At 36.8% G+C, this 15,537-nt stretch overlaps 1 protein-coding gene across 1 annotated transcript in view; it reads right to left on the minus strand.

Moving 5' to 3' along the window:
* LOC106975148 (beta-galactosidase-1-like protein 3) overlaps nt 1-15,537 on the minus strand; it is a 63,699-nt gene that overhangs the window by 17,830 nt on the left and 30,332 nt on the right. Inside the window, 9 exon segments of the mRNA XM_027036960.2 lie at nt 2,851-2,962; nt 3,250-3,337; nt 3,769-3,847; nt 4,480-4,551; nt 4,878-5,018; nt 5,874-5,980; nt 6,651-6,731; nt 7,340-7,477; nt 9,035-9,119. Of these exon segments, the coding sequence (XP_026892761.1) occupies nt 2,851-2,962; nt 3,250-3,337; nt 3,769-3,847; nt 4,480-4,551; nt 4,878-5,018; nt 5,874-5,980; nt 6,651-6,731; nt 7,340-7,477; nt 9,035-9,119 (903 nt within the window).

Raw genomic sequence — 15,537 nt, forward strand, 5'->3', positions numbered from 1 at the left:
CTCTCTCTGTCTCAAAAATAGATAAACGTTAAAAAAAATTAAAAAAAAAAGAAAAAGCAATCCTAAAATTTGTATGGAACCACAAAAGACTCTGAATAGCCAAAGTAATATTGAAGAAGAAGACCAAAGCGAGAAGCATCACAATTCCAGACTTTAGCCTCTACTACAAAGCTGTAATCATCAAGACAGTATGGTATTGGCACAAAAACAGACAAATAGACCAATGGAATTGAATAGAGACTCCAGAATTGGACCCACAAATGTGTGGCCAACTAATCTTTGACTAAGCAGGAAAGAATATCCAATGGAAAAAAGACAGTCTCTTTAAAAAATGGTGCTGGGAGAGCTGGACAGCAACATGCAGAAGAATGAAACTAGACCACTTTCTTACACATTCACAAATGTAAACTCAAAATGGATGAAGGACCTGAATGTGAAACAGGAAACCATCAAAACCCTAGAGGAGAAAGCAGGAAAAAAACCTCTCTGACCTCAGCCGCAGAAATTTCTTACTTGACACATCTCCAAAGGCAAAGAATTAAAAGCAAAAATGAACTATTGGGACCTCATGAAGATAAAAAGCTTCTGCAATGCAAAGGAAACAATCAACAAAACTAAAAGGCAACCAAAGGAATGGGAAAAGATATTTGCAAATGACATATTGGACAAAGGGCTAGTATCCAAAATCTATAAAGAAACTCACCAAACTCCACACCCAAAAAACAAATAACCCAGTGAAGAAATGGGCAGAAAACATGAATAGACACTTCTCTAAAGAAGACATCCAGATGGCCAACAGGCACATGAAAAGATGCTCAATGTCGCTCCTCATCAGGGAAATACAAATCAAAACCACACTCAGATACCACCTCATGCCAGTCAGGGTGGCCAAAATGAACAAATCAGGAGACTATAGATGCTGGAGAGGATGTGGAGAAATGGGAACCCTCTTGCACTGTTGGTGGGAATGCAAACTGGTGCAGCCACTCTGGAAAACAATATGGAGGTTTCTCAAAAAATTAAAAACAGATCTACTCTGCCCCAGCAGTAGCCCTGCTAGGAATTTTCCCAAGGGATACAGGAGTGCTGATGCATAGGGGCACTTGTACCCCAATGTTTATAGCAGCACTTTCAACAATAGCCAAATTATGGAAAGAGCCTAAATGTCCATCAACTGATGAGTGGATAAAGAAGTTGTGGTTTATATACACAATGGAATACTACATGGCAAAGAGAAAGAATGAAATATGGCCTTTTGTAGCAATGTGGATGGGGCTGGAGAGTGTTATGCTAAGTGAAATAAGTCATACCGAGAAAGACAGTTACCTGATGTTTTCACTCTTATGTGGATCCTGAGAAAACTTAACAGAAGACCATGGGGGAGTAGAAGGGTGGGAGAAAAAAAGGACAGAGAGGGAAGGAGTCAAACCATAAGAGACCCTTAAAAACTGAGAACAAACTGAGGGTTGATGGGGCGTGGTGGGAGGGGAAAATGGGTGATGGGCATTGAGGAGAGAACCTGTTGGGAGGAGCACTGGGTGTTCTATGGGAACCAATTTGACAATAAATTTCATATTAAAAAATAAAATATATATATATATAGTAGTCAAACACTAGAAATAATATAAATGTCTATCAACAGTAGAATGATGGTTGAAGATTAAATAAAGTATGGTATTTTATAAAATGGAATCCTATACAACTATGAAAATGAATAAAGCCCACAACATCATTTAATGGCTGAATCTCAGCAACAAAAAAAGCCATGCGGGGGGGGGGGGGGGAAGGCAGTTCAACTTACATGAAGTCTAAAGAAGAAGCACTGAATTGGAGTGTTAGAAGTTACGATAATAGTTAGAGAGGAGAGGCAGTGATTGGGAGGGGTGCTGACAATATTTTATTTTTTTATGTCAAATAAATTACATGGTGTTCACTTTGTTATAATTTATTGAACTGTTCATTTATTTTGTGCATAATATTTCATGCATTTATGTCATTATGTGTGTGTGTGTGTGTGTGTGTGTGTGTCACTGCCCCCCCAAAGTTGCAGAACATAATTTAGGGAATGATCCCCTTCCTATTAATGGAATAATTGTGTATATGTTTTGGCAAAGTTATATATGAAATCGCACAAACTGTTGATATCACCAGCCTAATCCCCTGAACTCAGGAAATTTCTTATAGAAGTTTCTGTCTGTAAATATTACCTTTTAGGAACTAAACTCCTAGAAGCTTCTACCTAGCTGTCAATCTTACCTTTAGAAAGAAACTAAGGTACTGCTGGAATAGAAAAAGAAATATTTGAGGACCACACCCGTGCAGAGGAACCAAAAATTGCCAGAAGTGACCTCAACCTCATGATAATGCTAAAACCCCTTCCGAATATCCATTCCAAGCCCTACTAAAAGGAGTCTGCTTTCCCATCTTTAAGGGGACAGGCTTTGGAAATTATTTTTCATGATCTCCTTGTAGGCAACTCCACTTGGTATAGTCTTTATCCATAACTCACCAAGGAGTGGCCCATTTTGGTCCAGTGACATGGGTAATGTTTAGTCCTGAGAAATAGAAAGGAATTGGAATAGGGAATAGATTAGAAGGAGAAATTTCATCATTTTCATTCTATAGCTTCCTATTATTTCGAATTTTCCATTGTGTTCTGATTTATTATTTTTTTACTAATGATAAATTAGGAAGATTAAGAAATGTCAGAAGTCTTGTTCCAAATGAGAAAGAGAAAAACAAATAGAATAGGGAGGTATCCCTTCCAGGAACACTATAGCTTTGCTTCAAAACTCTTTTGAAAAGAATAGGTGGTTGGGACACCAGAAGAGATTAGGTCAGCTCACTTACAAGTAGTCTCAGGAAAGTGTCCTTGGGTGAAGAGCCAGCCTTCAAGGTACCAAGGTAGAAGGCAGGGCCTGAATAGTTTTTTCGGACAGGCTTCCAGGTGGCAGAGCGGAGCCTAGAGAAAGAGCAGAGATTTGAAGAAGACCCCCTCCTCTTTCTAGTGCCAACGTTTCCCCACTCAGAGCCCAGAATTCTGATATCAGGGAGATATATTAGAAGCATTAAATCAGGAGTCAGAAAACTCGTTCTGGGGTTCTAGTCCTGACCTTAAAGCACTCTATAATCAGGGGTAAATCATTTCACTTTTCTGAATCTTGGCTCGTCATCTACAAAGTGAAGAGTTTGACATCTGTAAGCCCCCTGATCCCTCCAAGTGTTTTTTGGGCATAAGTAGGAACATACCTTTCAAAGAAGCTCATGGTCATCTCCAGAGAGTAGATAATAAAACCGTTCAAGGGAATGTTATCAATAGTGACAGATCCAGTTAATCCTGCAAGTGGGGGTAGGAAAGAATGTGGACAGGGACCAGACATTCTTCAGTGTCTGGAAAAGAAATGCAGACTGTATATGCCTGTGACAATGGCTCAGACAGGAGGGCAAACACTTGTCTGGCCTGCTATAACTGAAAGTTTCTTGTATGTTTCCATATTACCAAGAAAACGAAGACTTAGTATCAGAACTTTCTCTGAAATTCCCAATGGGAGACTGGGCCTTGCTCCACAATAGGCCAAGACCCAACCTAACTGCTGTGCTTTCCTACCAGGAGAAGGCAGGACCAGGGAGAGGGAAGGAATTTGAGTCTTTGGTTCTGGGACCTAGGTATCCCACTGCTCAAGTGTTTCATTTTTTCCTCCCAAGTGCAATACTGCTTCAGTATAGGATCCAATTAACCATAAAGAGAGATTACAGCCTGTTTCCCACCTTTCCGCTGATCTTGAATTTTCCATGAGAAATTGACTCGTCCTTGATTCTCCACCAGGATTCTTAGAAGTTGACATTCCTAAGAAGAAGCAGAGGGACAGGGAGAGAGAAAGGAGAGGGTGAGGAGGCGGAGGGAAAAGGAGGAGGAGAAAGAGGAAGAGGAGAAGGAGGAGGAGAAGTAGTTGTTGACATTCCTGCTTGGGATAGACCAGTTCACAGAGACTACATGGCTACATAGAGTTTTTACTCTAGAACCCATTCTATTCTCTGAGTCCCAGATGGAAGTACAAGTAAATGGGAGAAAATGGGCTCTACTCTAGAGCCCAACAATCCTCCTCTCTCATGAGGACTCTTTGTGTTCCTGTTCCAAACTCAATCTTTCGTTTTCCCTGCTGACTTGCCTTAGGAAAGAATTTGCCTTGACTCAACTGTGTGCCTTTGATCAGAGACCTAACCAGGGGCAGATGATTGACTCGGGGCCTAATGGAGAATTTCCATTCACACTGAAGCGTGTATGCTGCAGCTCTGCTAAACTTGGACCTAGGAGATGCATTTATGCTTATAGCCCTAAATACTTGCTGCTGGAAACCCAAATGAGGAACAATACCAAAGGACAGTGGCATAAGAAGGAGGTAGTCTATCTCAGGACCAGGCTATGACTACATTTGAGTCAGAGGTCTAAGGAAGCACCCATACTCTTGAATCACATACCCAGATTTTAGGAATGTTCAACTTCTTAATACCATCTCCCAGAAGTCCTATATTTTTCTCATTCAAAAACACCTGCGAAAGAAGAGCCAGCATCAGACTGGTAGGTGTACCTGAAGAAAGGAAAAGAGAGGCTCTGGTTTAGGGAACAGATCATTATGAAGTAAGGGACTGGCCTTGGTGATCACAGATGGATAGAAGCTAACCAGGAGGCTTTCATACACTTAATTTGTGATAAAGCAGAAAGCAAGTTTCTTTGGTTTGACTTTATATTCCCAGTGCCTCACAGATAATAGGTGCTTGAAAATATTATCTAACAGTAAAGTGACCATTGACAATCCTTCCCAATAAGTCAGGCTAAATGTTCTGCTTACCTCCATAGACAGCCTGCTGACCCCTACCTGTGCTGTATCTTGAACATTAGCATGGAGAGAACCTCCACAGCAGATAAAAGTCTCATAAAGCACTAATCCATAGGACTGGCCATTCCCATTGTTTATAGGGAGGCTCTCCATGTTGACTGGTGTATGAGATATAACAGGCTGTGAGAGAAACATTGCAGAAACAGGAACCAGGATGATGAGAAGTTGGGATCCTTCTTCCACAGGCTCTTGTCATTTTTTGTTGTACCTCTTAATTGTCCCCAACAGATATTTGGATGAGAAATACTAAAACCAGTGCAATGTGATAATGCTCTTTTGCATCATCTCCACGTCTTCACTGTCTGAAAAACTCAAGGGATGGTGGGAGCATGGTAGAGGGAAAAATTACTGCAATCATGCCATTAATGGAGTGAATAAGTTGTATTTCAACATAAACTAAGTTAAGTAAAGAATTATGCACTAAAGCAAACATTTAGTTAGCATCTACAATGTGCCGATCATGACTTTTTATCTAAAACAGTGATAGCAGAGGTGAAACTAATATGAATTCAAGAGTTAAAATTTTTCAAATAATTTTAACCTTTTCTTCAAAATAGTACAAGTAATATAATTTTAAAGGGAGAGTATGAACCCATAAAAGTTCAGTGATTTGGCCTATTTGACTGTAGAGTCAAACTCAGTGTCATGGGTTCCTGGCTCTTAGTCTTTCCCATAGGGATCATGTAGTCCCACACAAGAGCATCTATCAGATGGGTTCATCTGAGCTGGCAAAGAGGATCCTCCAATATCTTGCCTCTCCCCCACCCTCATTCATTCTTCAGGTTGAAGCCTCTTCACAGTCTACCCAGAAAGTTTGTGGTTCTTACCCCATAATTCTAAATATGGGCATCCAAAGGATTTATTTTCACCCTTCCCAATAAAAAGTTCTTAAAGGATTCTCTACTCTGTGGTCTAAGGCCTTGTCCCCATGCCCCCAATGGTCACTCCTCCATTCTAGTGCCAGGCAGTACTCACCTTATTTAAGTACTGTAGAACATCCCACAGTGGCAAATAAAGGGATGGTTTCACAGCGGGATACTCAGCCTTGGGAGAGAGCTTGGGTAAAGGGGGCAGATGCACTACTGAAATGAAAATGAGTCATGGGGCAAGAAGTGCCTAAAATAACTACTGCCTTCTCCAAACTTCCTCAGCCCTACCCAAGAACTCTTGTACCCCAGAGCCAACAAGAGAAATGGGTCCTATCCTAGCATATGCGATACTTCTCCAAGAGTGATGAGAAACTGTAAATAACAGTTGGAACTATTTTGTATGCACAGATAGCTTATAGACACACACCTCTACAGGGTAATGTTGATCATATAGACTAAAGGCTCTCAGGGAACAAGAACTGTACCTTATGCCTTCTGGCAATGCCAGTGCTCACTTACTTTCTAGAACATAGTAGATGATTGACTTTATTTAAACAAGTAAAATGAAGTAAGATAGCTTTTGCTAGTGTATGTGAGGGTACTATGTCATCATATTAAGAGCTCTACAAATAGTAACTTAATTTTCACAGTCACTATAGGAGTCAAATATCATTGTCTTTATGTTTCAATGAGGAAACAGGTTTATGGGCTTAAAATACTCATGCAAAGCCACTTATCTTTTAAGTGGGAAAACTGGGATTTGAACTTAAGTTTGCCATAGGTCTTAAGTCTCCAAGTTTCTGCCCATGAGGGAACCTTCCCTTGCCTTACCCTTCCACTTCATCAGGAGAACCTCCCTCAAGTTAAAAATGTTTCTGAGTACCTACAACAGATCCAAAGAGTTTTCGAAGCTTGAAATATTTTTCTGTGTAATCCCCAGCCTCTGTCAGCACAGCATCATAGTCTGCAAGACACCAGGATATTGTCATTGGCAGGAAACCCTCCATAATAGACCCTGTTTCAGCACTTCTGTCATGAGACAGGTCAGGACTACCAGAGGGAGACAGAACATACATCTTCCCCACCCCCTGGACCAGTCCATCCCAGGCTGGGGCGGGGTGGGAGGGTGCAAGTAATGCCACTTTGGGAGCATTCCACACAACACTTCCTGAGGATCTGAGGCTGCCAAGACACTGGACTCATCTTTCTGTTTTACTTTCTAATGGACACTCCCTTCTTCCCTCAGTCTGGATTGCCTTGGTGTGTCTATCAGTGACCACACAGCAGTCACTATTTGTATTCTGTGTGTCTTAGAAGGTTCAACTCAAGGGATCAGTATATATGATGAGTGAAGCAGGGCTCTAGGTCTGAGGCACCGCATCTATTCAATTACAGCCTGTTGGGGGCATTATGAACATCACAAAAGAAAGGAAATTAGACAGGAAAATCCTGAATGCTCAGCATAAATTATAGGTCAAGAATTCATTGATGCTCAGGGCATGCTTTTGGAACCTCCTCTGTAGAGCTCCAGTACCACTATGCCAAGAGGTGACCATACCAGTGAGCACTTGCCATAACTAGTGACAATACCTCTGTGTTTCCCAAAATATGTGGCCCCGTTCATGAAACCGAAGTTGGTTCCACCATGGAACATATATACATTGAAGGAGATTTCAGATGTGATAAATTTGGACACAGTATCCTCAACATCTGTAAAGGAGGAAAAGAACACAGAGAAAATTAAAAATTAAGACAGAAGTCTCTGATAAAATCTTATCATTCTCAAACCCCTCCCCCACATAATCAACTTAATTATTTTGTTCTCCAACCTCCGCTAAGATTCTAACCAGAAAATAGGTGGAATTGACCACAACTATTCCAGGAAACCAAGTCTTATCAATACCAAAAGACTTTTAAAAAATTATTTTTCTCAGAGTATGTACATAATTTGGCTGTATGTTGTATATATTTAATAATGGCCCAAGAACCTTTATGTCACTTAAGTATCTAATGTTCATTAAATTTTTTGAAATTGTACAAATAAATTAATATAACCTCATTACTCCATTCCAGGATTACTATCTCTTGAGACACTCATTTAAAACCACTGCAATAGTCCACAAGTGGCTATTCCCAATATTTAGCCACAGAAACTCTTATTTTGTCACCATGATTTAAAAGATATGATCATCTTTCTACTGGCCATCATGGGGAACATGTGGAATTCAATCCTGGCTGTGCTTTTTAATATTTGCATGAATTGGACAGCCTATTTTTCTCTCAGAGCCTCCTTCTTTATCTCCTAAATGAAGGTCCTAATTCCTACTACCTCATAGTATTGATGACAGAATATACATAAGAAACATGGCATAGTGCCTGACATGAAAGTGATCAGAAAACTTTGGTGGTGGTGGTGGGTTTTTTTGTTTTGTTTTGGTTTGTTTCGGTCCAAGTGGGCTTTCCTCAGTTACCTGGTATTTTTTGTTGGTTTGCTTTACTTCTGGTACAAGTGAGCTTGTTTTCATATCAACAGCAAAATATCTTTAGTAGCAAAATATTTTTATTAAGTCAACAACATCTGCCAGGCACTGTTCTGAGTGGTTTATCTAATTAAATCCTCACAACAAGCCTATGAGGTAGGTTACTTGATAATTCCTGTTTCAGGTGAGGGCACTGAGACTTAGCAGACAAGGAAAGCTGCCTTGGGTCACACAGCTAGTTATGCAGACTAGCAGAGTTAAGACTGAAATCCTTATCTCTTTGGTTCCAGGATCCATGCTTTCAACTATCATCGCATATTGTCTTCTGATAATTACTACCATGTAGTTGACAACACCATGGCAATGGCCTGTGCATTTACCAGAGACGATTAAGACTTTTAGCAAATGCATCCCCTTCTTCAGAGATGTTATCTTTCCAAGACCCTTTCCATGACCACCTCGCCTTACGTCTGCAGGCCTGTCCCTGTCTTTTCTATCACTGCACCTGTTTGTTTGCTTCAAAGCACTTTTCATATATGGAACTCTTGATCATTTCTTAACTGTCAATTATACTAAACTCTTAATTATTTTTCATCTCTACCCTGAGGGTAGGAACCAGGTCATTTTTGTTCATCAATGCACCCTCAAGCCTACCCAAATCCCTGTACCTAATAGGTATTGAATAATATTTGTGGTTGAATGAGCTAATTAATTAGCAAAGAAATGTGTGAATGATCCATGACTCAGGGCCACCTCTACTTGGGGTCAAACACTGCAAAACACTTACCTTCAGCATTTTTAATCATATGTTTACCTCCCCATGTGTCAAACCAGCCAACCCAGAATTCCATGACCATAATGGGTTTATTCCTCTAAAAACAAACAAAAGCAAATACCAAGCCTGAGAAGATGTAAAAAGAATATCAGAAAAATTGAATACAAGATAAAAACTTTAAATAAAAAGTTAAAAATGAGTTGGAGGTAAAATTGAGGAAATTTCCTATAAATAGTAAAAGTCAACAGGATATAAAATATGAGACAACTTAAATATCTTATAAGATCAATTTAGGATGCCCAACACCTTACTAATAAAGGTTATGAAAAGAGGACAAAGAACACAGAGGAAAGGAAATTACAAATAACTAACATGAAAACTTCCTTTAACTGAAGGATATGTATCTCTAGATTGAAAATGCCCCTCAAATGGTCAACACAATAAATGATAAAATTATTTCAAAGGTTTCTTTTGGTTCTCTGAGTATCCTTTTTTCTTAATATCTTACTCTTGTCTCATGTATAAATAATATTATCTGTATATTTATGAATATTAATAAGAATTTTTATATTATATTCTGTTTCCTGAATTAAATCCATATTACCTGGCTTCCATTTTCTTCCTTTTTGGTAGTTTAATTACTTTTTCATCAGAAACTTTTACTACACAAATGCCATTTGTATTAAAGAGGGAAGACTGATTTCTGGTATTAAAGTGGTACTGTGCTATTGGTGCATTTGATATTCTCCTCTTGGATATCCTCAAAACCAAAATGAAGAATGAGAAATGGAAACACAAACAACATCTTCCATGAACCTAGCAGACATCTGAAACTTCAAAATATAAATTAAAAAGAACGAGTGCCAAAGTAGTGAAGTTCTATCATGTATTAAACAAATGAAGAAAGAAGATGCTTTTTGTTGATGACTTGAGGAAAGGGTGCCAGCACAAATTTCTCCCAAATATAAAGCATATCCTATAGTGAAATATCAAAAGTTTTTTTATTTTTAATTACAAAATGGGGCACATGAGCTGGCAAAAGGAGTACACTTTGCATAACAAAATGTATCAGAAGCTTGAAAGAAAGCAATTATCGCAGAATCACAGATAAAAACTATTAGTGGAAAGAAGTCTGCTTGTGAGACATCTGAAAGCAGATTTCAACTGCTTCCCTTGGTCAGCCAAAAATGGGAAAAAGGAGGTAGGTAAAGAAAAGAATTCATCCCTACATAAAACAATGTGTCATTAAGATTTTTAGCCTGAGATACAGTCATGTACTCTATCTCATAGAACGTCACTTAAGTTTTTGAACCAATAAAAACTGATCTTAACTAAAGAGTAATAATAAAAAAGGAATAAGAACAGAATACGTTTTTTAATTACCATAAAAACAGGGAGAAAAAAAGGAAAGAAATTACAAAAGATAAACATCAAACACTTGCCATGGGACAGTCAAAATTGTGGCCCAAAAATATTGCTGTGAAGTTAAGAATCTCAATGAAACAGTTACCTCTATAAACTCAGGCATTAAACACAACTAAAAGTGCTCAAGGAAAACAGAATAAGAAAACATAAGAAGCTAAAATATTAACCTGGTGCCTTTAAATAGATGCAGAAAAAGCATTTGACAAAATACAGCATCCTTTCTTGATAAAAACCCTCAAGAAAGTAGGGATAGAAGGAACATAGCTTAACATCATAAAAGCCATATATGAGAGGCCCACAGCTAATATCATACTCAATGGGGAAAAACTGAGAGCTTTCCCCCTAAGGTCAGAAACACAACAGGGATGTCTACTTTCACCACTGTTGTTCGACATAGTATTGGAAGTCCTAGCCTCAGCAATCAGACAACAAAAAGAAAAAAGGCATCCAAATCAGCAAGGAATAAGTAAAACTCTTCGCAGATGACATGATAGTCTATATGGAATACCTGAAAGATTTCACCAAAAAAATTGCTAGAGATGACACATGAATTCAGCAAAGTTGCAAGATATAAAACCAATGCATAGAAATTGCCTGCATTTCTATACACCACTAATGAAGCAGCAGCAAGAGATATCAAGGAATCAATCCCATTTACAATTGCACCAAAACCCATAAAATACCTAGGAATAAACCTAACCAAAAAGGTAAAAGATCTGTATGCTGAAAACTATAGAAAGTTTATGGAAGAAATTGAAGAAGACTCAAAGAAATGGGCAAACATTCCATGCTCATGGATTAGAAGAAAAAATATTGCTAAGATACTACCCAAAACAATCTACACATTCAATGCAATCCGTATCAAAATAACACCAGTATTCTTCACAGACCTAGAACAAACAATCCTAAAATTTGTATGGAACCACGAAAGACTCCTGAATAGCCAAAGTAATGTTGAAAAAGAAAACCAGAGACACCTGGGTAAATAAACACCATAATGTAATAACGTTAATAAATAAAAGTTTAAAAATTTGTAAAATAAAAGAAAAAGAAAAAGAAAAACAAAAAGAAAACCAAAGCTGGAGGCATCACAATTCCAGACTTTAAACTGTATTACAAAGCTGTAATCATTAAGACAGTATGGTACTGGCACAAAAAGAGACACATAGATCAATGGAATAGAATAGAGAACCCAGAAATGGACCCACAAATATATGGTCAACTAATATTTTACAAAGCAGAAAGGAGTATACAATGGAATAAAGACAGTATTTTCAGCAAATGGTTCAAGGAAAAAAGGACAGCGAAATGCAGAATGAATCTGGGCCACTTTCTTATAGCATACACAAAATATTTCAAAATGAATTAAAGGCCTGAACGTGAGACAAGAAAATATCAAAATCCTACAGAAGACAAGCAGCAACTTCTTTGACCTTGGTCACAGCAACTTCTTACTTGATATGTCTCAGAAGACAAAGGAAATAAAAGCAAAAATGAACTATTTGGACTTCATCAATCTAAAAAGCTTCTGCACAGTGAAGGAAACAATCAACAAAACTAAAAGGCAACCAACAAAATGGGAGAAGATATTTTCACATAACATATCGAATAAAGGGTTAGTATCCAAAATCTATAAAGAACTTAAAGAACTTACCAAACTCAACACACACAAAAAAACAAATAATCCAGTGAAGAAATGGGTAGAAGACAATACAGACTTTTCCAAAGACATCCAGATGGTTAACAGACACATGAAAAGATGCTCAACATCACTCATCATCAGGAAAATACAAAAACCGCAATGAGATACCACATCACACCTGTCAGAATGGCTAAAATGAACAAGTCGGGAACTCGGGAAACAATGTTGGCAAGGATGCAGAGAAAGGGGAACACTTTTGCATTGTTGGTGAGAATGCAAAGTGGTGCAGCCACTCTGGAAAACAGTATAGAGGTTCCTCAAAAAATTAAAAATAATTGTCCTACAACCCAGCAATTGCACTACTAGGTATTTAGTCAAATGGTACAAAAATGCTGATTTGAAGGGGCACATGCACACCAGTGCTTATAGCTATGCTATCAACAATAGCCAAACTATGGAAAGAGCCCCAAATATCCATCAATTGATGAATGGATAATATACATATATATATAATACTATATATAATACTATATATATATAATACATATATTTATGTATTTCCATATATATATAATATATATACATATATATTATATATACAGAATACTACTATAATACTACTATAATACTATTCTATATATAGAATTATATATATATACATATATATGTATATATATGTATATATATAATACTACTCAGTGATGAAAAAGAATGAAATATTTTCATTTACAACAATGTGAATGGAACTAGAAGGTATTATGCTAAGCAAAATAAGTTAGTCTGGAAAATATTGATATCTTATGATTTCACTCATATGTGGAATTTGAGAAACACAACAGATGAACATAGAGGAAGGGAAGGAAAAATAAGATAAAACAGATAGGGAAGCGAACCAGAAAAGACTCTTAAACATAGAGAAGAAACTGAGGGCTGCTGGAGGGGAGGTGGGCAGGGATATGTGTTAAGTGGGTGATGGGCATCAGGGAGGGCACTTTTTGGGATGAGCATGGGTGTCATGTGTAAGAGGTGAATCGCTGGTTTTTACTCCTGAAGCCTGGACTACACTTTATGTTAACTAATTTGAATTTACGTTTAAATAAATAAATTTAATAAATAAATTTAAATTTAATAAATTTAAATTTCAATAAATACATTTAAATAAATAATAAATAAATTTAAATAAATAAAATAGAATCTGGTGGAGTAAAAAAACAAAAATATAGGTAAAATAAAAAATATTAAGTCAAAGCCGAAAGCAGCTAAAAAGAAAATAAAAGTAGTGAAAAGTAAAAAAAAAAAAAAAGTAAATGGAAATGAACATAAAGTAGAAAGGATTCTAGAGAAATGGATGAGAGACATGTGGAAGACAGAAGACTTTTGCACTATACACAACTTGTGTCCCTGAACTGAATAAACCAAATAATAAACTAAGAAACATACTAAAAGATATAACAGAAGACTTTCAATCTCCAGTAAATGATGATCTATGTTATTTGGACTCACCTTCTCACTGAGGACAAAATGATGTTGGATAAAACAGATGATCTTTGGGTGCCTGGGTGACTTAGTCAGTTAAGCAACCCACCAACTTTTGATTTCTGCTTAGGTCCTGATATCATGGTTCCTGAGATCAAGCCGCCTGACAGCGGGGTCCTGCTTGGGTTTCTCTCTCTCTCTCTCTCTCTCTCTCTCTCTCTCTCTCGCCCTTCCCCCCTCTCAAAATAAATAAACTTAAACAAAGTACAGATTATCTTAGATACAGCTGAAAAGAGAATCAGTACACATTAGAATGTGAAGATAGATCAGAAGAAAATATCCACAGGCAACATAAGAAGAAAAAATACACAAACTAATATATATACAGAGAACACATGAGAAGGTCTAACATAATTGTAGTGGGAATCCCAGAATGAACAGAGTGAGACAACAAGGCAGGAGCAATATTAAAGCGATACTAGTGGATAATATATATGTCCAAGAAGTTCCAAACTGGAAAAATAATAAATAAATATATTCAGTCCATAAAGTAAGTTTAAGTGAAAAAATACTAAAGACAAAAAAAAAAAAATCTTAATAGCAGACAACAGAGGAAAGATTACCTTCAGAGGATTAAGCCTGACAGAGGACTTCTCAAATGCAACCATAAACGTAGCAGACTATGTCCTGAAAGAAAGCAACTACCAAATGAGAATTGTAGAGTCAATGAAAGTCTGAGGTGCTAAAAAAACAAAACAAAACGAAACAAAAACAAAAACAACAGTTTGCCATAGGCAGATATCACTAAAGAAATTTGTAAAGGATATACTTCAAACAGAAAAAAAAGTAACCTAAATAGAATATCTGGGATATAAAAAATAAATAGCAAAATATGATACAAATGAATATTGATTGCATACAAAATATATAATAATACTTTTTAGTTATCAAAAAATATAAGTCAAATACAAGATTAAAACATAACATGTGGGGTAACCTGAGTAGCTTAGTTGGTTTAACATCTGACTTTGGCTCAGGTCATGATCTCATGGTTTGTGAGTTTAAGCACTGTGTCGGGTTCTGCATTGACAGTGCAGAGCCTGCTTGGCATTCTCTCTCTCTCACTTTCTCTCTGCTCCTCTCCTGCTCATGCTCTCTATCTCTCTCTCTATCTCAAAATAAATAAAAACAAAAAATGAAATAAAATAAAATAGAATGTCTGTCTGAGGAAGTAAACTCAGTCAAAGTGTTCTAAGACACTTTTACATTCTAGGTAGAGAACAAAGATATTGCTTAATTTTAGATTGTGGCAGGTTACATACTTATGTTAAATTTTCAAGAATAGCTTTTAAAACATAAAATTATAGCTGATAATTCCCATTTTGGTACAGGGAAAAACAGGAATATGATTTTCAAAAATAGTCAAATCTATTTTTAGAAGCCAAGATTTTAACGAAAAAGATGAAAAAGGAAAAAAACAAGTCACAAAGTAAGATGGTAAATGAAAACTCAATATATATCAATAATTATATTAAACATAAATGATTAAGAGCTCCAAATAAAATATTAATTGTGTCAGACTGAGATAAAAAATATTCAAGTAATCTCTGCTTACAGGAGACATGTTTTAAAAAGTTATAGCAAAATTAAAAGTAAAATGACAACACAAAAATGATACACTATATATTAAACAAAGAAACCTGGTATGGAAATATCAATAACAATTGAAACTTACCTTAAGATAAAAAGTAGTGCTACACAAGATAAAAAGAAATAGAGTCTGACATCAAAAACACAAAACGTAGGTGAGGGTAATAAAAATGTAGTTTTAGGATGCATTCAAACTTAAGTTGTTACCAACTTAAAAGACTGTTATAAATATAAGTTGTTCTATGTAAGCCTTGTGGTAATCAAAAAGCAAAAACCTATGGTGAGCACATGAAAGATAAAGAGAAAGGAATCTGAGCATAGC

The sequence above is a fragment of the Acinonyx jubatus genome, chromosome D1 (assembly GCF_027475565.1).
Source record: "Acinonyx jubatus isolate Ajub_Pintada_27869175 chromosome D1, VMU_Ajub_asm_v1.0, whole genome shotgun sequence".
Lineage (NCBI taxonomy): Eukaryota > Metazoa > Chordata > Mammalia > Carnivora > Felidae > Acinonyx > Acinonyx jubatus.